The sequence below is a fragment of the Ochotona princeps genome, chromosome 17 (genome assembly GCF_030435755.1).
Source record: "Ochotona princeps isolate mOchPri1 chromosome 17, mOchPri1.hap1, whole genome shotgun sequence".
In the NCBI taxonomy this organism is placed as follows: Eukaryota; Metazoa; Chordata; class Mammalia; order Lagomorpha; family Ochotonidae; genus Ochotona; species Ochotona princeps.
The window spans coordinates 20,145,797-20,166,971 of record NC_080848.1 but is presented as its reverse complement, the minus strand read 5'-3'; the positions used below and the strand labels follow the sequence as shown (position 1 = coordinate 20,166,971).

General features: G+C 48.8%; 1 protein-coding gene across 1 annotated transcript in view; it reads right to left on the bottom strand.

Annotated features, from left to right (window-relative positions):
- Positions 1-8,274: 8,274 nt before the first annotated feature.
- The window catches only part of CALCOCO2 (calcium binding and coiled-coil domain 2), a 29,005-nt gene continuing 16,104 nt past the window's right edge, over positions 8,275-21,175 (bottom strand). The window contains exons 6-13 of the mRNA XM_058675863.1: positions 19,701-19,786; positions 19,501-19,570; positions 18,056-18,178; positions 17,711-17,797; positions 15,294-15,389; positions 13,226-13,361; positions 10,055-10,083; positions 8,275-9,241 (exon numbers count right to left, since the gene is read on the bottom strand). Coding sequence (XP_058531846.1) covers positions 9,068-9,241; positions 10,055-10,083; positions 13,226-13,361; positions 15,294-15,389; positions 17,711-17,797; positions 18,056-18,178; positions 19,501-19,570; positions 19,701-19,786 — 801 coding nt within the window. The 3' untranslated portion in view covers positions 8,275-9,067. The remainder of the gene's footprint in view (positions 9,242-10,054; positions 10,084-13,225; positions 13,362-15,293; positions 15,390-17,710; positions 17,798-18,055; positions 18,179-19,500; positions 19,571-19,700; positions 19,787-21,175) is intronic.

Here is a 21,175-nt window from a genome sequence, read left to right as displayed (position 1 = left end):
TGATGGGAGTGGCAAAGGCCCAGATACTTGGGCCATCCTGTGTTGCTTTGCCAGGTGTCTTAGCAGGGAGCTGGATCACAAGGGGAACAGCTGAAATTGAACTTTCCCTGAGGATAGGGGATGCTATGACTACTCCAGGTGATGGCTTAGCTACTCGCTATGCTGCAACGCTGGCCTCAAACCAATCTTTTTTTTTTTTTTTTCTAGACTTGTTTTTAGCAGGAAGGTAGATTTACAGGGAGAAGGAGAAACAGAAAGATTTTCCACCTGCTGGTTCATGCCCCAAAGGGCCACAACAGCCAGATGGAGCTGAACTGATTTAAAGCTGGGAGTCAGGAATTTCCTTCAAGTCTCCCATGCGGGTGTGGGGGGCACCCAAGCACTTGAGCTGTGCATTACTGCTTTCCCAGGCTATTAGCAAGGGAGCCGCATCCGAAGTGGAACAACCAGGACTGGAACCAGTACCTCTGTGGGATGTTGGTGCTATAGGCAGAGGATTAGCTCACTCTCCATGGCATCAGCCACTATGAAGTGCTTTATAATCAGCAAGGGCCACAGATCTGCCAAGAACTGTTGTCTAGTCCTGCAGTTAGTGTTAGGAACCACATTATTGAAGACACGGGCAAGACAAGACTGTCTAGGGAAGGGCCAGTGTGAACTTGAAGATTGACCAACTGATGGAGAGGCCCTGGCTCTGCTCCATAACAGGAATCTGCTCAGCACGTTTGAGATGAGCTCCAGGTTCCCTGGCTCACAGGGAAGCAGCGAGGGCAGTTTTGTGGAAGCTGAATGTTCCCAGGGGCAGAGAAGGAAGGTGTGGAGACTCAAGGATGGGTAGCTGAGAGCAGGGGCTCTGCAGCTGGCCTGCCTGGAGGCAAAACCCAGCTCCCCACCTGCATGGCCAGGGGCATCACCTTCACCTCTGTGGGTCTTGTTGACTCACCTGTAATTGGTAACTCTTCATATGCTAATGATTAATGCATGGGGATTATTTGACCAAAGCACTGAACAGAGTGAAGGATAGGAGTACTCGGTGTCTATTATTTTTTCAAGATTGAAAGGGAGATAACACACTTACAATGTTGTTAAGAGTGTAGAACTTGGGAGCTAATATTGTGGCACAGTGGGTAAAGCCACTGTGTACAATGCCAGCATCCCATACAGACACTGGTTTGAGTCCTGCTATTCTACTTCCTATCCAGCTCCCTGCTAATGTACCTGGGAAAACAGTGGAGGATGATCCAAGCGTTTAGGTCCCTGTCCCCTGACCTAAGAGATTGGGGTGGAGGTCTAAGCTTCTGATTTGGCCTTGGCTCAGCATTGACCATGGCAGTTATTTGGGGGAAGTGAACCAGCAGACCGAAGATTTGTCGGTCTTTCTCTCTCTCTTTCTGTAACAACTTTTCAGATAACAATTACAACTAATAAAAGAGTGTAGAGCTCATGGTAGGCCATTATTTTTTTTTAAGATTTTTAAAAAATTTTTTTATTAGAAAGGCGGATATACAGAGAGGAGGAGAGACAGAGAGGAAGATCTTCCGTCCAATGATTCATTACCCAAGTGACTGTAATGGCTGGTGCTACGCCAATCTGAAGCCAGGAGCCAGGAGCAATTCTGGGTCTCCCACGTGGGTCAGGGTCCCAAGGCTTTGAGCTATCCTCGACTGCATTCCAAGGCCACAAGCAGGGAGCTGGATGGGAAGCAGGGTGGCCGGGATTAGAACCGGCGGCCATATGGGATCCTGGTGCATGCAAGGTGAGGACTTTAACCACTACGCTATCGTGCTGGGCCCAGTCCATTATTTTTTTTATCATAATACAACAAAGTTGACTCAGAAAAAAAGCAAAAGGAGGCACTACATTGCAGCAGCAGAATGATCCTGCCATTCTGGATGTGTGAGCAGAGGCCATAGCAGAGCTTGGAGCCCTGAGCAGATGGGAACCGCTCCTCCTCAGCTCCTTCCCCAAAGAAGTTTCCTCTCTGGCATGGTGGGTCCTGGAGAAGGGGGCTGGAGAACCAGCGGGCCCCCATGCTGGGCACCTCTGCTGGGCTTCCCGGTAAACAGTGCCACTTCTCATGCTCCCCTGGAGCATCGCCTGGAGTTTCTAACCAGGTAACGAGCCTCGCCTTTCAGGATCCACAGACCCAGCTGCCTCCTGCACCTGCGTACCTTGTGTGTTAAAGGCACCACTTGTGGAGCTCAACAGCAAGCCCTCCTGGAAGCAGGGGCAGGTAAGGTGGGGCTGGGTGAGGCTGGAGGGATGGGCTCCTGGTGATGGGACAGGGATGGGGATGCCTGGAACCTCCTAGGGGTCTTGTGAAGAGGGTATGTCCTGGCTCAACACCAGGACAAGGCAAGGGCGGTGTTGGAAAGGGTGGCTCTGGCTCTTATCTCCAGTCCAGTTTAAGAGTCCTTGTCACTCGCAGGGAATTTCCTGCTGAACTATGAACTTTATGGCAGAAACTAGAATGACCGGGTGGCAGGAAACTGGCTTCAGGTTCCACACCCACCACTCCCATTGCCGTGGCTTGACTCGTGGCTTCCCCAGGACCAAGAACTGCAACTCGAGGCCAGCCTGGCTTCCCAGAGTGGCCTCTCATCCCGGCTAAGCTTCACCTGTAAGAGGAGGTGCTCACAGCGCTGGGAGGGTTCAGCAGGTGTCAGCTCTCAATCATACCATAAACCATGAGTCCTGGGGAAGGAACGCAAAACAGTGTGCACCAGCCATTGGACGGCCAGATAGGCAAAGAGCAAAAGACAGACAGAAGGTTGGTGGATTCTTCCAGCCAGAGGGGAAGAGCAAAAACAGTAGCGGCTGAGACAATGCCTGGTTACCTCTGGCAGCGTATTTGTCACGTTTTAAAGATGTATGCTTAAGGCAGAACCAGGAAGAGAAATCTCCCATCTGCTATTTCACTCCCCAAGTGACTGCAACAGCCAGGGTTGGGTCTGCTGGAAGCCAGGGTCTCCCACATGGTGGCAGAGGTTCCAGGACTCGAGCCAGCACCTGCTGCCTTTCTAGGCACATTAGCAGGGAGCTGCAGCACAAGTGGGGCAGCCAGGACTTGAACCCGTGCTCTGACAGGGGATGCCAGCCACACAAGTGGCAGTTGATCTTGCTGTGACACAACGCTAGCTCATTTGGGCACTTGTTTTTTTTTTTTTTTAAAAAACAATTTTTCCTGTTCTTGGTCTGTTTGGAGATGCTATTCAAATAAAGCTGTGATCCCAGGACTCGCACATGCTGATGGCAGGAGCAGAGGCTGCCGGGCAGACACAGGATGTGAATGGGTACTGGGCCACTGGCAGAGCTCAGAGAAAGGGCCACTTAATTGGAAAAGCAAGCAAGGGCAGGGCAGGGCAGGGATCCTGGCTAAAGGGGAGGAGGGGTGTATTTGGGAAGAGGGTTTCGGAAGGAGACCTGGAGAAGCGCAACAAGCCCAGTGAGTTAAACGAGGGCAAGATCCTCTGCAGGGGCGGAGAGGGGAGGGGAGGCCCACCCACGCGGGGCCAGAGGCCAGAGCAGGGTGCAGCAGCGACCTGGGCAGCAGATGTCGTGTACACTGCACTCTGGCAATGGGTGTGAGCTACGCATCCGGCGACTAGCGCCCGGTGTTTGCACAGGCCCAACGGCCCTGCAGCTTCGGGGGAGGAGCTTGGACCAGCGCCCCAGCTGCCGCATGCTCTCCAGGTGTCCTGGACCCTGAGTCCCTGACGGCAAGATGGGGAGGAAGCAGAGCCTCAGGAAGGATTTAGAGGGCGGTTGCGATGCAAACCCAGGAGCACTGCAGTTTGTTTACAGAAAACAGCTAGGCCGGAGTGTTGTGATTGTTGGTTGACATGGGTACGCTTGATATTTTTTTTTTCCTCCTGATGCATTTCAAACGTTTTTTCTTTTATGGACATGGTTTTTAAAGAGAAAACAAGGCTCTTGCCCCTATTGACCCATTCACTATTGACTCAATGGCCACATCCTTGCCTTGCAAGCACCAGGATCCCAAACAGGTGCTGGTTCATGTCCTGGCTGCTCCACTTCCCATCCAGTTCCCTGCTTGTGGCCTGAGAAAGCAGTCCAGGACGGCCAAAGCCTTTGGGACCTTGCACCCGGTTGGGTGACTCAGAAGAAGCTCCTGGTTCCTGGTTTCAGATTGTCTCAACTCTGGATGTTTTGGCCATTTAGGCAGTGAGCCAGCAGATGGAAGATCTTCCTCTCTGTCTCTCCTCCTTTCTGTATACCTGACATTCCAATAAAAAAAAAAATCTTAAAATGCAGAGTCTTGATGCCAAGGACTAACCAGCCTCACTGGCTAAGGTAACTCCCACTACACCACAACGCCAGGCTGTGTCATACAAAGTATAATCATAGGCTTAGGAGACTAAGGTATGTAGTCCCTTGGGGAACCACCACTGGACTTATTCCAGAGAGGCAGCGGAGGGCAGGTGACTGTCAGCATCCTGACCCAGACAGACAAGCTGGACAGCCAGGAAAGGCTGGGAGCCATCAGAGAAGTTTTCAGCGAGTTGAATATGAGGGGCTTTGAGGGATTGTCACAAGGCAGTTGGATAAACATATCAGCAAAGAGGAGAGCTGCAGACTGGATGGGAAGTGGCACAGTTGGATCCTGAACCAGTGCCCACATGAGATGACTGTGCTTGGAGGTAGAGGATTAACCAATTGAGCTAATGTGCTGGCTGGAGCTTTCTTTTTTTTTTTTTTTTTTTTAATATATTTAATTCTGGCCTAATAGTAGTGTTGAAGGATTGCCCCCCTCCCCAAACCAGACCACAAATGTTGGAGGACCCCGAATCTCAAACATTCTCGGCGGACTGAGAATTTTGCAGAAGGCAGAGTTTCTGCTGAGATTGCGGGCCACCTTGTTGACAAAGCGTGCCTGGAGAGGTGTGAGGCATCCTATTGTCTTCTTCCTCTAGTGATTGTGGCCTGAATATCTGTGTATAAAGTTCTGTTAGATTCCTTTTCTAGTTACATCTGTTTGCCGGTATTGGTTCCTGTAACTCATGTTTACTTATCTTGTTGCCTGAGACCTGGTGATTAGTTTTCCAAATCCCTTGTGACCTATTGTTAGAGTAGCTTGGATGCTATTGTTTAGTTAGCTAGTAACTTTCATCCTCCTGCTTGTTCTGCCAAAATTATGGTACAAGTTGCCCAGTGTAACTCGATGGAGTGTGCATTGGTTCACCTTGCCTCTGCATCCCCTGTGTCTAAAATTCTTCTCAGCATGGACATCACACCTGGTCCCACTAGGGACCCCCGAGGGTAGCTCTGTGCACTGTGAGTACTTGATCCATGTTGACTGAGTGAAAAATAAACTTGGTCCACTGGAGGATCATCTGCTTTCTGTCCCCCAGGGGGAAGTGATAACATTAGGCAGAGCAAGCTGGATCTCCTAATGTGATTACCTCGGATTTGTGGGCAGATAGCTCTTCGCCCCAATTTATTGGGGATATTCATCTTTACAGAAATTCCTAGAGACCACTAATGCCGCTGGCCAAATGGTAAGCTCCGGGCTACCAGTATGAATTGCCCTGACCCTGTTCATCTTGATTCCATCACAAAGGACACTGCTGCTGCCAGTTCAAGACGGGAGCGGAACCTCCACTGCCCCCCACCTCCCGTTACTCACACGATGTGGCAGTGGCTGTATTGAGATAAGCATATCTAGCCAAGTTCAGCCGTGCTTGCTGTGCGATCTGTAGCTGAGAGATCCTCCACTAATGAATGTGTGACCACCATAATTTACTTCTTTATGCTTTATGTAATTCACACAGTGTAAAAGGCATCTATTTGAAGCGATTCGACGGAGTTTGTTATAATCACACAGTTGTACCGCCATGTCCACAGCCAACTTTATACCCGTGTGCACTCTACCAGAAACTGCTCTCACTCATGGTTACTCTCTATTTCCTTCATTACTTCCAGGCCTACAGATTTGCCTATAAAAGAAACCACACAATATGTGGCCTTTTGTGACTGGCTTATTTCACTTGGCATATTTTCAAGGCTCATGCACTTGTGCCACACCCTTCATTCCATCTTTCTGCTGAATCCGACTCCATTGTGTGGCTCTACCACGCTTGCTGCCTCCATTCAGCACCTGACAGATGCTTGGGGTGTTTCTGTCTTCTCCACATTTCATCTTGCTCATCTGTAAGGGTGGGAGGGATCTTGTCTGTTGGAGAGGATATGAGAGGTGCCTGGGGAACATGTGCAATATAGTCTGAACTATTAAGCCCTGCAAGAGTGTACAGACATTTTAATATTTACACGAGGCCAGTTAAGGAAAGCACTGAGGCTGACGTGACCTCCCTGAACCAAAGGCTTAATGTTCTTTAACTCAGGGCAATTAGCTGAGTTCTCTCTTTGGATTTCCTCTCCATGTAAAGTGCATTTTGCTTTTTTTCCTAGGTAATGGACTGTATCTCTTGGCACTGGCCTCTCATCTCATCCACATTTGTTGCTAGGAGACCAGGTTAGCGTCTGCTTAGATCAGTTCCATCCACTGGCACTGCAAAAAGCACTCAAACCACAGGAGAACGAAGCTTGAACATTCAGCCACATCTTCTCTTAAGTCTCAGCCAGATCAAGAATAAGGGCTGGAGTGATCAGTGCTCTGGAGTGCCTTGGTTTACCAAACATCCTGCAAGCTCTCCTTTCTTCTTGACTTCAGGTTAGTTTTCTTCCCTACTAATGTGTGCCAGGGTGACCCGTCCCTGCACTGTCCATGAAGGAAGCCACTGGGCTTAACAGGATAAGTCAGTGACTAGGTCCTTGCCTTGCATGTGCTAGAATCCCATATGGGCACCGGTTCATGTCCCAGCTGCTCCACTTCCCATCTGACTTCCTGCTCGCAGTGTGGGAAAGCAGCGGAGGATGACCCAAGGCTTTGGGACGCTGCACCCATGTAGGAAACCTGGCTCATAGCACCTAGCTTTGGATCGGCTCAGCTCCAGCCGTTGTGGGCACTTGGGGAGTGAACCATGGAGGGAAGATCGTTTTATCTCTCCCTTCTCTCTGTACGTCTACTTTTCTAATAAAAATAAACCTTAAAAAAAAAGGCGAGGCCTACATCATTTAAATATCAGAGAAAATGAATTAGGAACACCTGCAGCTTAATAAATACTGTGATTTCAAAAATCTGATGAAGATACAGTATTGCCTACTCCTTAACTTCCTGCTGTTTTTGGCAGGTGTTTTACAGCTAATATCCAAGGTGGAGGTGGAAGCGGAAGCACAACAATGGATCATGTAAAATCGCAGTTTTCTTTAGCATTGATAGACCTGCAGGGACATATCCTCCTTGGCCTTGGTAAGAGCAGTTGGGGTAAAACTAAACTGGTTGAAGGTGTTTTTGTTTTCCACTCTGTGATAAGGGTCACTGCCATGCAGCTTTGTGGAAGGGTCCTGCTGCCACGGAGGACAATCATGGTCACCCTCAGAGCAGCAGGGGTCATGGGTCAGGGGAAGCCACCAATTGGGATTATGTCATACGGCTGCTCCTTCCCAATGCCTGGGCTTGATCAGAGAGCTGGCGAGGCCAAAACAATTGCAGCTCTCCACTGCAGCTGTCTGGAGAGCGACAGACCTGGGGCAGGGAGGAAGGTGATGTGCTGGGAGCAAGGGGAAGGCTGCTTCAAGTCCCATCACCCCGGTGTTGCCGAGGTGGCGTCACTGTTAGTGTCACGTGGGACTCTGGAGGCCACAGCAGGAGTGCAAGATATCAAAGCCAGGAGCTGTGTGGCTGGGACAGGGCCGTGGATCCAGGGCACAGTTCCAACGAGACTGGGAAAAACCCCAAAGGCATGCACGGCTATAGCTGGCTCAACATTCTCCATGACGTCATATTCCTGATCTCGAGGTTTCTGCAGATGTCTCTATGGAGACCAGCTGGTTGACTGCCTGGGAGTCATTTCCATTTATTCAGTCCCCGAGGGGAGAGGAAATGGAATTGCTTTCTAATAGTTCAATTAAGCAAATCGGGATGGAGGTCACTGAACTTGGTTCACAAAGGGTGCCAAAATTCACACTGCTCTTTTTTTTTTAATGCACAGCAGGTTAGGGCATGAAGTCAGGCCCCAGATTCCTCAAACTAATGCTGCATTCTTTTCCCTCCCCAGCTCCAGGTTACTGCCAGGACTTTCCTGCGTGGGAAGCGTAAGGCTTGTGGAGAGAAATCTTTGGTGTGGTCTGCCATTCCCATAATCTCCTTGCGTAATCCATAAGTTAAAAAAATAAAAGGCCATAAACCAAAGGTTCGAGTCATTTAGTCCCTAAAATAGAGGAGTAATTTATTTTTAGCATTAACAATGCTTGTCTCATTATTTTAACAACCATCTCCAAACTCACCTGCTCAAAAAGTTATAAGTCCATATGGTTCATAATGCCAACCAATCATTAAAAAAGGACTTACAACAAAGAAAGCTATGTGTAGTGCATAGAAAAGACCAGATCAGAAAGTGTCATTCGGAGGTATCTAGAAAGAAAGGAGGTCTTCTGTGATTGGAGTAATAATTCTCGTCCAAGGTTCAGGAATAGGCCTCTTCCAAGAGCTGAGAAATTCAGACGAGGAGCCTGTGTTCAGTATCCAGGCTGTGCCCTGTTTTGTTAGTCTAGTGCAAAATCAACTGGAGAAGGAGGCCGGAGGAGGAGGAGGAGAAGCTGCCCAGGGTTAGGGCTGAGGCCTGCCCTGGAGTGACAGTGGGACAACTTGGGGGAATGATCCAATCAGTATCAGGTAAAGACTCATGAACAGCAGGTAGAGTTCTGCTCGCAGGCTCTTGTACTGAGACCCTTCAAGAACGGGCACTATGGGTGAGAGGCTGGCACGGCTAGAGCTGTCTGACTTAGAGGTTCCTGTGGGGATGGAAGTAGAAGCCCCTAGTACTCCCCCTTCAGGTGACCGACGTGATCCCACCACTAGGGGCAGTCGGACCGAGTAAATCCCTGACAGTTTCAGGTTAGGCAGGATCTTGACACATAGAACCCTACCCTATAAACCCTATGCATATAAATCTATGTATAGCATAGATCCACGAGGCTGGGACACCTATAGAGAGTGGCATAACACATGGTCTTCGAAGATCTGCTTTTCTCTTGCTGGGAAGATCTTGCTACAAACTGGACACCTCAGACTGCGGGTCAGCAGGTGCTGCTCCAGGGTATGATCGCAGGTGTCGCCCATGAGGTCTGATTTGAAGGTGGAGCACTTCTTGTCGGAGAACTGGGCAGAAGAACAGAGAGGTCAGTACCAATACAAAGGGTGGCTGAGACATGTGCAGCTTGTTGTTCTCTACGGTATACTCAGGTGCGTAAGAAATAGCACATGAATGACCAGACCCATATTTGCAGAGATCCCTGGGGCTTCGTCTAGCCCCGGCACTGAAGGGGCCCAAGGCTGCTTTGGCAGTCAGCACAGCTTTCAGGGGCAGGTATGGGGCCACAGTGATTTAGGCCACTGCCTTAGAACATCCCACACCGGGGTACTGGCTCAATCCCTGGCTGCTCCACTTCCCATCCAGGGAAGGCACTGCCACAGGGGAGGCAGTAGATGATGGCTTGAGTCCCTGCCACCCACATGGGTGATGAAAGTGGAGTTCCTGGCTCTTGGCTTCAGCCTGACTCAGCCCTAGCTGATGTGGCCATTTAAGGAGTGAACCAGCAGATGGTCTCTCGGTCTCTCTCTCTCTCTCTCCCTCTCTCCCTCCCTCTCCATTACAAAATAAATATCTACTTGAAAAACAAAACACATAGCTTCCAGGCTGGACAGCACGTTGGCTATGCCTTGTTTGGGGAGCAGCCAACCTCACATCTCCTCCCTAGCTATTTCACCAGATTCAAATCACACCTGGGGATCCTGGGCAGAACGCCAGGGGGTTGGGGTGAGGTGGAGGGGGTGGGGGCTGAGAAGGAACTGACACAGCTGCCCTCTGGAGCTACTGAAATGGTCCCGTCTCTCTGTGGTTCTCCCCGCCAGCTGGAGCCAGAAGGGCAACATTCTCAAGGATTTGAGAAATCCTATGAATCAAATACTTACCAGGCCTGCAGAAGAACTTTCTTGGATACCTGAGGGAAATAAAGATTTCAGTCAATGAAAAAACATCATTCCCTTTCTCTCCCCCCTTGAATATTTCTTCTTGCACATGCTTTGAATATAACATTTACTTCTGGAAAAGGGGATCAGATTCAATCATAAAGAGAAAGGAAGAAAAAAATGATGAAATGGAATTTTCAATACTACCAAAAATAACCTATTTTTAGAGTGGAGAGGCAACGACGTAGCAGTTTCAGAATGGGTTGTCAAACTGTTATCTATGTATTCAGCTATTTTTTCATGAAGTGGCTTAGTGGATGACAATTTGAAAAATAAAGATTTAATTTATTTCAAAGGCAGAGTCACAGAGGAAGGATAGAGAGATATTCCATCTGCTGACTCACTCTCCAAATGACTACTACAGCCAGGGCTGGACCAGGCTGAGGTCAGGGGCCAGGAGCATCATCCAGGTCTCTCCTGTGAGTGAAGGTGCCCAGGCTGCTTTCCCAGGTGCATTAGCAAGGAGCTGGATGGGAAGTGGAACAGCCGGGGCTCCAACTGGCACCATATGGAGGGCTGGTGTTGCAGAGAGTGGCTCAACTCACTGATCCACAGCTCTGGCCTTCTGGGTGGCAATACCTTGCTGTGTTTATTTCAGCATTTCTATGTAAAAGCACTAAGTTCTAGCTATAAAAGGATTTGCCTGGCCCCTATCTACTGCAATGAGGGCGGCTCCATTACTAAGGGCATCTTTATATCTTCCCAATCTAGGTATCCTTTTTTTTTTTTTTTTTTTTTTAAGATTTATTTACTTTTATTGGAAAGTCAGGTATATGGAGAGAAGGAAAGAAAGAGAGAAATATCTTCTGTCTACTGATTCACTCCCCAACCAGCCACAATGGCTGGAGTTGTGCCAATCTGAAGACAGGAGACTCTTTCCAGGTTTCCCATGCAAGTGAAGGGTCCCAAGGTTTCAGGCCATATTCGACTGCTTTCCCAGGCCACAAGCAGGGGGCTGGCTGGGAAGTGGGGCCAGCAGGATTAGAATCGGCACTCAAATGGGATCCTGGCATGTGCAAGGTGAGGACTTTAACTGTTAGGCTACCATGCTGGACCCTCTAGATCTTTCTTTCTTTTTTAAGATTTATTTATGGGGGCTTGGCAGCGTGGCCTAGTGGCTAAGGTCCTCGCCTTGATCCCATATGGCTGCTGGTTCTAATCCTGGCAGCTCCACTTCCTCTCTGTCTCTCCTCCTCTCAGTATATCTGACTTTGTAATGAAAATAAAATAAATCTAAAAAAAAAAAAACATGGTGGGAAAAAAAAAAGATTTATTTATTTTTATTACAAAGTCAGATATACAGAGAGGAGGAGAGACAGAGAGGAAGATCTTCCATCCAATGATTCATTCCCCAAGTGACCGCAACGGCCGGTGCTGTGCCGATCCGGAGCCAGCAGCCAGGAACTTCCTCCAGGTCTCCCATGCAGGTGCAGGATCCCAAAGCATTGGGATTGTCCTTGACTGTTTTCCCAGGCCACAAGCAGGGAGCTGGATGGGAAGTGGAGCTGCTGGATTAGAACCGGCGCCTATATGGGATCCCAGCGCATTCAAGGCAAGGATTTTAGCCGCTAGGCCACACCACCGGGCCCTAGATATTCTTTAATACTATCAGTGTTGGGGCCGGCCCCATAGCGTAGTGGTTAAGGTCCTCGCCTTGCATGTGCTGGTATCCCATATAGTCACTGGTTCTAATTCTGATGGCCTCACTTCCCATCCAGCTCCCTGCCTGGGAAATTAGTTGAGGACGGCCAAGGCTTTGGGACCCTGCACCTGCATGGGAGACCCAGAGGAGCTCCTGGCTCCTGGCTTCGGATTGGCTCAGCTCCTGTAGTTGCAGCCGCTTGGGGAGTGAGCCATCGGATGGAAGATCTTCCTCTCTGTCTCTGCTCCTCTCTGTATATCCGTGCCTTTCCAATAAAAATAAATAAATCTTAAAAAAAAAATACTACCAGTGTTGCTTTCAAATATTTATACATAGTGTTTTTCCCCTTGACACAGGAGGGTTTGAATTTATCCCTGCCATTACATGCGTGTTTTGAAGTACCCTATATAGAACAAGTCACTTTTCTAAATAGCCTCCTGGGGAAAGGAACTAACTTCAAAAGAATGTACTAGAGGTCCTAGAACTAGTGGCTTAAGTTCTGGCCTCACATGTACTGAGATCCCTTATGGGTGCCAGTTCCAATCCTGGAGCCCCACTTCCCATCCAGCTCCCTGCCTGTGGCCTGGGAAAGCAGTCAAAGACAGCCCAAAGCCTTGGGACCTTGCACCTGCGTGGGAGACCTAGAAGAGGCTCTAGGAACCTAGCTTTGGGTTGGCTCAGCTCCAGCCATTGCAGCTGCTTGGGGAGTGAATCAGTGGACAGAAGATATTTCTCTCCTCCTCTCTGTGTATCTGATTTTCCAATAAAATTTTAAAAATAAATCTTAAAAAAAAAAAAAAGAATGCACTTATGGTCTGTCCCCCGAGCTGTCGCCCCTTGCAGGCAGGGAGTCACCACGGGTGTCACTCTGGTCAGAAAACCCATTTCTTTCTTTCTTTCTTTTTTTTTTTTAAGACATGTTTTTAAGGACATGTTACCCCAAGTTCTACCACCCCCATTATTTTTTTTAGGTACTTACAAAATGAAGTAATATTTATTTGAAAGAGACAGAGACAGGGAGGTCTCCCATGCACTATCCTACTCCTCCAACCCCTATTTCTTGTCTTGAGGTGCACACACCAGGGCTACCCCTGGTCAAGCCATCAGGGCGGCTGTGGCAACGCACCGCCCACTCTGCCCCGTGTGCTTCTACTGCTAAGCTTTAATTAGTGCTTACAGCGTTGTATGTTTATGTCTTCTACATAAGGACATTTATCTGATTTATACATTGGAGAATATAGCCGTGGGACTCAATTTGTGTCTGCCGCCTCTAGGCAAATGATCTGATTTGTGGCTTGTGGATTCAGATTTATTTCTCAATTAACACACTCTTTGGTTTCTGCCCAAGTCTTGACAATGAGTCTTTCCTTAATCAGCATCTCACAGAAAAACAAGCCAGAACATAAAAGTAGCTGGGGAAAGGGAAGTAGGCAGGGAGGGCTTGTCCCGCTGCAATGGCAAAGTGGTCTTACCAGAATAGGGGTTTCCAAAGACAAGTCCTGTGTTTTGTCCCGCACCTCGTTGATGTGAAGGAGGTACTTGATAGGCCAGAGAGTCCGAATCCAGACCCATGTAAGTCATCAATCGCCTATTCTCCTCCTTCAGGTGCTGAGGATAGAGTGTTCAGAGGCATGTTGAGAGGCAGCAAGGAACAATCACCGAGCACCTGGTTGGGGGTGCCCAACACCGACACATCTGGATTCCCACAGCGGCACTGCCAAGGCCTGAGAGACGGCCAAGCATAATTCCTCGGCAGGAACAGCAAAGGTGAGCCGAGTCCTTTCCGGTTTGAAACACACTTACTCAACTGCATTTACACCCACACACATCTCCAAATGTTAATGAACAGAAGGATGGTGCCACCGCATTGGGGACATATGAGGGTAGCAAGGGCCTTATTACAAGTGTTGCTCAATATTGAGACTAGAATGTTTTCATTTCCTTCTGGGGACAATTTTCTAATATGATGTTGCCATGTGTTTTTCCCTTAAGTGGATATACCAAGAGCATGAGAGAAGGCAGGGAAGTAGGAGGAAGGCAATGAGGACCGATAGGAGTAAGCGAGCACAAGATACACACGGTGCAGACACTGGAAAGTCCTGGACGATAGGCAATCTACACTTCCCTGCAACATCCTAAGCAAGCAAAGCCTCTAAACACTGCATCTTTGCTGCGTGTATAGCCTGTGCTATTGTAGGAATAACCCAGGAATAAAAGGGGTCGCAAACTGCCAAGACCTACTGACCCCAACCAAGACACCGTGAGGGGCAACAGCAGACCACAGAAGGTTTCTACAATCAGGAAAACAGTGGCATCAGACTGGCCCCAGGAGAAATCCTCCAGGGGGCACTTAGGGTTTAGCAGGTGCGGGTCTCAGTGTTGCCTGGGCAGCTGTCACGTGACCATGCAGGGAACACACACCAATGACCCAAAGGTGGTGCAACTATGAAGATGGCATGTTTCTTCTTGCATGAGGTGTGTGTGTGTTTAAATGGAATTAAAGAGAAGAAAAAAGTTGCAATGGCCCCTTGCAAGCACAGTGCAGAAGGGTTACAGAGTGTGTGCAGATGGAAAGTGGCTGGAAGTGAGGGTGGAGGAGTAGCAGCCTGAAGACATGGGCATGCAGCTTTTTTGTTTTATTATTGTTGTTGTTATTTATGCTGGTGCAACTACCTGATTTCCTTCCATCTTGCACACCCAATCAATCAATCATCCATCAAAACGAATCTGCCTGGTGTTAAACACACAGCAGATACCCACTATCAGCTGGATGCATGAGAGAACTGATATATGAGTGCATGACATCTGACAGGGGCCTGCCACGGCCCCGCAGGTTACAGATCACTCCTGTTCCTGGTTTGCCAGATGTATTGCAGGAAAGGGGTCCCGCACTAGCACAAAAGTGACTCAGGATGCAGGGCCCGGTCTCCTAAGGGTTAACTTCACAGCTTAGCTTGTTTCTCAAAGGGTAACAGGATGGGCAATCTTGGCCTGATACATCTAGCCCCTGGCTTAACCGCATGTTCCTGGGAGGAGCTCGAGGGATTTAGGGTGGCCACTTGAGGAAGGATAAACACTGGGAGGAGCTAGGCAGAGTACAAAAGGCAGCCTGGAGTTTCAATAAAGATCATTGCCATTCGGCATTCTCCTGACAAGAATGGTCCACTGCCTGTTGTCTTTTTTGTAACCCTAGTCCCTCTGCTGGGCTCAGGGTACGTGGCGACGCGGTCATTGCCAACATCAGGATATCATCGCCACCCTCACCCACAAAAAGCAATACTTACAACAGCCGTGAAGCCAGAAATCATTTAGCGCTCCCCGCGGCTGCTCCTATGCAAGTTTCGGTTACAGAACAAGGAGGGTTTGTGGTGGATTTGGAAACCAGATTAAATCTACTCTTTCTTTAGGAGCAACTATTTCACTCACTGTCCCAGGAATGGAAGCTCTATTCTACTCTTTATTTTAGCACAACACCTTTGGGCTACGCTGCTCCTCCCACTGTAAAACTTCAGGGGTTTCAACCCTCCTACGCCCGCGTACCTCATTTTCTCTTTCCAGGTTCTCTTTCTCTCTCTGCAGAGCGTCACACAGAATCCTGTCATCACTAAGTCTTCTTAGGAGGTCAAAGTTCTCTTCCTGCCAACAATACAAAAATAGGATTAGGATCGCACATGGCATTCCATACGCAGAGTGGGGGCCTTCCAGAACGGGTAGGGCAGAGATGGCAGAAAGGACCCAGACAGGAAGAAAGGGTGGTGCTTGGGACAAGATTCTAACTTGGAGAAAAGTGACGTAACGAGGTGCCCAAAGGCCTCAAGAGAGGCAGCATAAAAGGGTTCAAAGAAGCAAACTGACCAAATGATCACAATGTTCAGACAGCAGAGCCCTGTTGAATGTCACCCAGCCCTGAGAACAGTCACCTCAGTCCGCCCAGGGAAGCTCGGGGGTCTGAGGTCTAGATGGACACGGCTCCCTCCGTACCTGAGACAGGCACGAGGGCGGGCATCTGGACTCAGATTACGGGAGGAAGCAAGAAGGTGGGGCGGCATGGCTCCAGGCTCAGGGAGGTGGGGGTGTCTAACCTGTGTCACGTGTTTCCCATCTCCTACCTGCCGGAGACCTCACCAACACACTTAAGCTAATCCTGCTAGTTGTGGTTTTGTTCCAAGAGTTTTTATTGGAATGCTGGTGCCCAAACTGCTGTGTGCTTCTAGCGGACCCTGAGGGAGCCCGACCTGGGTGGGGCTACCTGGTGACAGTGCTAACTGTAAGCTCCCTGTTCCCCAGCCCCACGGGCGCCTGCTGGCTCTTCTGGTCCTGCTTTGCTTCCTCAAAAGGCAGAGATAAGACAGGACTAGCTGAGTCTATACTGACTCCTGCTGCATGGTTAGAAACACCTACCTTCCCTGACAACAGGAGGCACAGACTATGATCGAGCCAGGGTGGCTATCTCCAAGGACCCCTCCCTACCCTCACCCACTCCCCCCCAGCCCTGGGCTGGCTTCCCTCCACTTTTAACAGGAACATAAGCTTTCTTAGTGAGGGTGTCCATCTTTGGGCCTCGGTCTAAGATTTCACAAACCTTTGCACCCCTTGCTGTCCTAGGCCCCTCCTCCCCATTCACCTACCAGCGTGCCAGCCCTGAGTTGCCTGATCTGTTTGTGGAATCGTTGGCACTTTTTTTTTTTTACTTCTCTAACAAACAGGCTTTCCCATCCTCTACCTTTGCCTCGAGGCGTGCCACCTCTTGCACTGACTGCTCCTCCACTGTGGTGTTCTTGTCCCCAGGCTCCTGAAGTAGGAGACAGAGTCCTCGGCATCACAGGCTTTCTGCAAGCATGAGGAATACAGATGGGGTGGGGCGGGAGTCCCCTGCGTGTTGACAACTGTTTCATGGAAACCAAAGAAATGCAGGCCTGTCCCTGAAGGACTCAGAAACAGCCAGACCTTCAAAGGACTCTGCATTATTTAAAATGAGTGCACTGGCCACAGCGGAGGTCACAAAGGGAACTGGGCCTGTAGGGGTCAGGCAAGAATGTAAACTGAGAGGAGGGGCTACGGTGACTTCTCAGTGCAGGCTGCAGCCAGGTGGCAGACGCGGGATCCACGCAAAGGAGGCCATAGCTCCAGACTCTGGGTGCTGGAATGTGGGCACAGTGTGGCCAGGTTCTCTGTTTTTTCAAAGAAAATGCACATTGTTCATGGAAGGTATTCTGTTTTCAAATGCTGGTAAGCAACTGAACTTCCACACAAACACCAGCTAAGTTGAATAAAACGTGTTTGTGGGCTGAACTTGATCCATGAGTTGCTGATTTACTGGTTCTGCTCTACATTTCGCTGTGCTAAGAAACATTACCTTACACAGGGTAGGCACTCAGTAACTGACTATGACTGAGTGAATGAATGATGTGTGTAGAATGTTAGTTACCACCCCAACTGTTGCACAATCCCCAGGATTTCTTCTACCCTGACATCAATTCAGAGAAAAGGAGTTCCCGGGTACCTGTCAGCATCATGGGGCTTTTTTTTTCTCACATGATGTTACAGTACACTCTAAGTGAACTAGGCTTTTGCTTCTATATTACTGTCACTCAGAATAATGTATAATGATGATGATTGCTAATGTTATTTATATTTTGCTGCTATAGGGCTCTTTATAAACACTAATCTGTCTGCTGTACAACAACTCTGTAAGGAGAGGGCAGGGGTTATTCCACATGATTCCTGGTCCAAGGGCTGACTTAACAATAACTGTCATGATTTTTAACTTTCATTATTCCTTCACCACTCCTAGACATGCCCACCTGTCCTAATACTTTGTGGGTGGCAGATTCTCTGTCTTTGTGGGTGGAAGGTAAAACATCCAGAGGTGAATACCATTCTGTCTCCTGCAAACGGGCCCTCCTGCCTTCCTGTCCTCAGACCCCTCCCACAAAGCCATCCAAAGACAGACATGCCGTTAGCTCCTCCTGTTTCCTGGTCACTCTGGATTCTTTTGCCTTCAACTCCTCCACCGTGTGCTCGAGTTGCTTCTGCTGCTCCATCTGTGGAAGACAGATCTCATAAGCACTGCTGGGAGAATGTGCTCACACAAGGTGGGGGCGTCCCCGCACGCAGGTGCACAGGGAGGGGAGGGGCTCAGCTCCTGCCTGCTTCTGAGGGAGGCCATGAGCTGGCTCTTTTCAGGTGGTGCCCTGGGAGGCCTTCCTAGGGGCAGTGATCCCCAGGTACATAACAGAGACAAGAACCATGTACACTGTCTTACAGGTGCCTACAAACACCACTGTCTTCCATCATGCTACCTGTTCGCTTAAACTGAGAAAGAGCTGGTCCTTTTCCTTTTTCATCTGCTCCAGCAGTTCTGTTTTATCTTGGTCTCCCTGAATGAGCTTCTCCATCTCTTTCTCTTGAGCTGAGAGCTGGGCCTAAAACAAAAAATAGTGAATGCGACCAGGATAGAAAGAAGGAAAACTCACGAGGAATGAGATTAAAACTTCTGTGAACAGAAACAGAAATGCGTTCCCCTTGCAAAGTCCAACAAGTATTTCTCCGAAATACTTTATTTTGTCAGCTCCATCTTATACTCTAAGATTCAACTTAGATCAATGAGATGAACTATTCTTTAAAGACTCTTCATGCTTTTACTGCTTATTTTTATTAATTTGAAAGGAGAAAAGAGAGAAAGAAAAAAAGTCTTGCATCTGTTGGTCTGTTCCCCGATTACCCACAGAGCTGGCAAAGCCAACCTTTTTTTTTTTTTTAAAGATTTATTATTATTGGAAAGCCGGATATACAGAGAGGAGGAGAGACAGAGAGGAAGATCCTCCATCCGATGATTCACTCCCCAAGTGAGCCGCAACGGGCCGGTGCACGCCAATCCGATGCCGGGAACCTGGAACCTCTTCCAGGTCTCCCACGTGGGTGCAGGGTCCCAAAGCTTTGGGCCATCCTCAACTGCTTTTCCCAGGCCACAAGCAGGGAGCTGGATGGGAAGTGGAGCTGCCAGGACCAGAACCAGCGCCTACATGGAATCCTGGGGCTTTCAAGGCGAGGACTTTAACTGCTAGGCCACGCCGCCGGGCCCAAAGCCAACCTTTTTTAAAATACAGTTTTCTAAAAATGAGAGTAATTCTGGTAGTTCTGGGGTTATCTGTTGGACACTCAAGGCTTCTGAGTAATACTGAGCTTGGAAAGATTTTGCAGCTGAAAGAAATGTCTTAAAAAAAATGGCTGTCGCTGACCTAAGCGTTCATGATAAATGCAAATTGAATAAACGATTCCGTCCTTAAGAGACTGTGACTATCAGAAAAAAACAAAAACTCAGGTGGGATCAGGTGCCTGATCCAGGGATTCATCAGATGGCTCACATCACACAGCACAGGACCTGGACTCCAACGCTGCCTCCTGACTCCAGCATCCTGCTGATAGACCCTGGGAGGCAGCCAGCTCTGATGGGTCAGGTGAGTATGTTCCCGCCCTATCCACGTTTTTGTGGACATTTGGGGACTCAATCAGCAGAGGGCAGCTTTTTCTCTTGTCTCTTCAAGAAATTGAATGAAACATAGGGCAGGGAGGAAGGTTACCTAGTCCCAGAACAGAAAACATAGAACTTGAAACTTTACTCTGATGCTTTGTAAGGTTCAACATGAGGCACTCCCTATGGTGAGACGCATCTTTCTGGGCCATTGGATTGCGGTGGTGGCAAAGGCAAGGAACTGCCATCCAGCGGAGGTGTGACATCACCCACCTGAAGCTGATCCACTAGGATGCTCATCTTGTCCTTTTCTGAGGACAGCTTCTGGCTGTGCTCTTTCAGCCTGTAGAGGTGGAGACGGTGACGCTCAGCACCCCTGAGCTTACCCTGCCCGTGGGCTGGCCTGCCCCTAAGCCCGTGAAGTCTGACTCTACCCCAGCTCCTTGCACCCAGGAAGGACAGGACACACTCACTGTAGCATCTTTGTCTTCCAGCAATCCTGCTCTCGCACTTTCTGTTCCAACTTCTCATTGATGCTCTGTAGGGTTTCCAGTTCCTCCTGTGGATTGGGGCGGCACCAATGGGACAGACCCTAAGACTATTGTCAGCATCTTAGGTAGCCAGAAATATTTTTTTTAAAGATTTATTTATATTGTAAAGTCAGATATACAGAGAGGAGGAGAGACAGAGAGGAAGATCTTCCATCTGCTGATTCACTCCTCAAGTGGCCATAACAGCTGGAGCTGCGCCAATTCAAAGCCAGGAGCCTGAAACCTCCTCCAGGTCTCCCACATGGGTACAGGGTCCCAAGGCTTTGGGCCATCTTCAACTGCTTTCCCAAGCCACAAGCAGGGAGCTGCATGGGAAGTAGAGCTGCCAGGATTAGAACCAGCACCCATATGGGATCTTGGCGCATACAAGTAAAGGGCTTTAGCTGCTAGGCTACCGTGCTGGGCCTGCCAGAAATAGTACTTATTGTACACCAAGCATTGTATCACAAAGTACTGAATGAAATATCAAAGCAAAGGGATTTCCCAGATGGAAAGGTTAAACATGTTCTTTCCTTATGAAATACTAGCTACTCTAATTTCAACAGAACTTGGATGTGTCCCTTAACTCATCCATCAAGTATTTTTACACACTGGGCACTGCTCTACAGTAGAAGCCACTCTTCCCTTCTCTCAGAACAGTGCTGTCTGATCGATGAAGAAACACATCTATAGTTGAAATTTTTTAGTTTAAAATATTGAAAAGAAACAGATGAGATTGACTTTATATAACCCAATATGGCTATGCAGTATACACTAATCTAGCTAAAACATCATTTCAACATGTAAGTAATAAGGAGGAAATATATTTTACATATTCTATGCATAATCTTTGAGTCTATCTCTATACAGCCACATTTTCAGCGTTCATGGGGCTGGGGGCCACCATGTGGCTCCCTGAAATCACCCTGGATCCTGCTGCTAGCTGCAGCCCTGTGAGATCCCCGACCCCCCTTCAGCCGAGCTCCCCCACCACCAGCTCTCCTTCATGACCTGCTGATGTGGAGGATGGCGCAGATCAAGAGCAGCAGAATTCCTGCAGCCTGACTTTAACTCTCTCTGCTCTTGATGTCATTCCAGCTACTGAGCAAACAACTCAAGTTATAAATAGGCCATGCGAAGAGATAGTGGGACTGTCGTCTGGGTTTGAATCAAGTCTCCACCACCGACAACAGAATCCTGCTAAGCCTCAGGTTCCTCACCTCCAAAACTGAGCTGATAAAGGATCCCCCCTCAAAGGATTGTTATGAAATTTAAATACAATCATCCCGAAAACCTTCTCAAGCGGGGGCCTATTCAGAGCTGTGAGTTCAAGGGAGTGAGATCACAAGCAAAGCAGTCAGTGGCGGTGGGTAATAGAGGACCGGCCTGCAGGACCCAAGCTCATCATGACCCTTGGC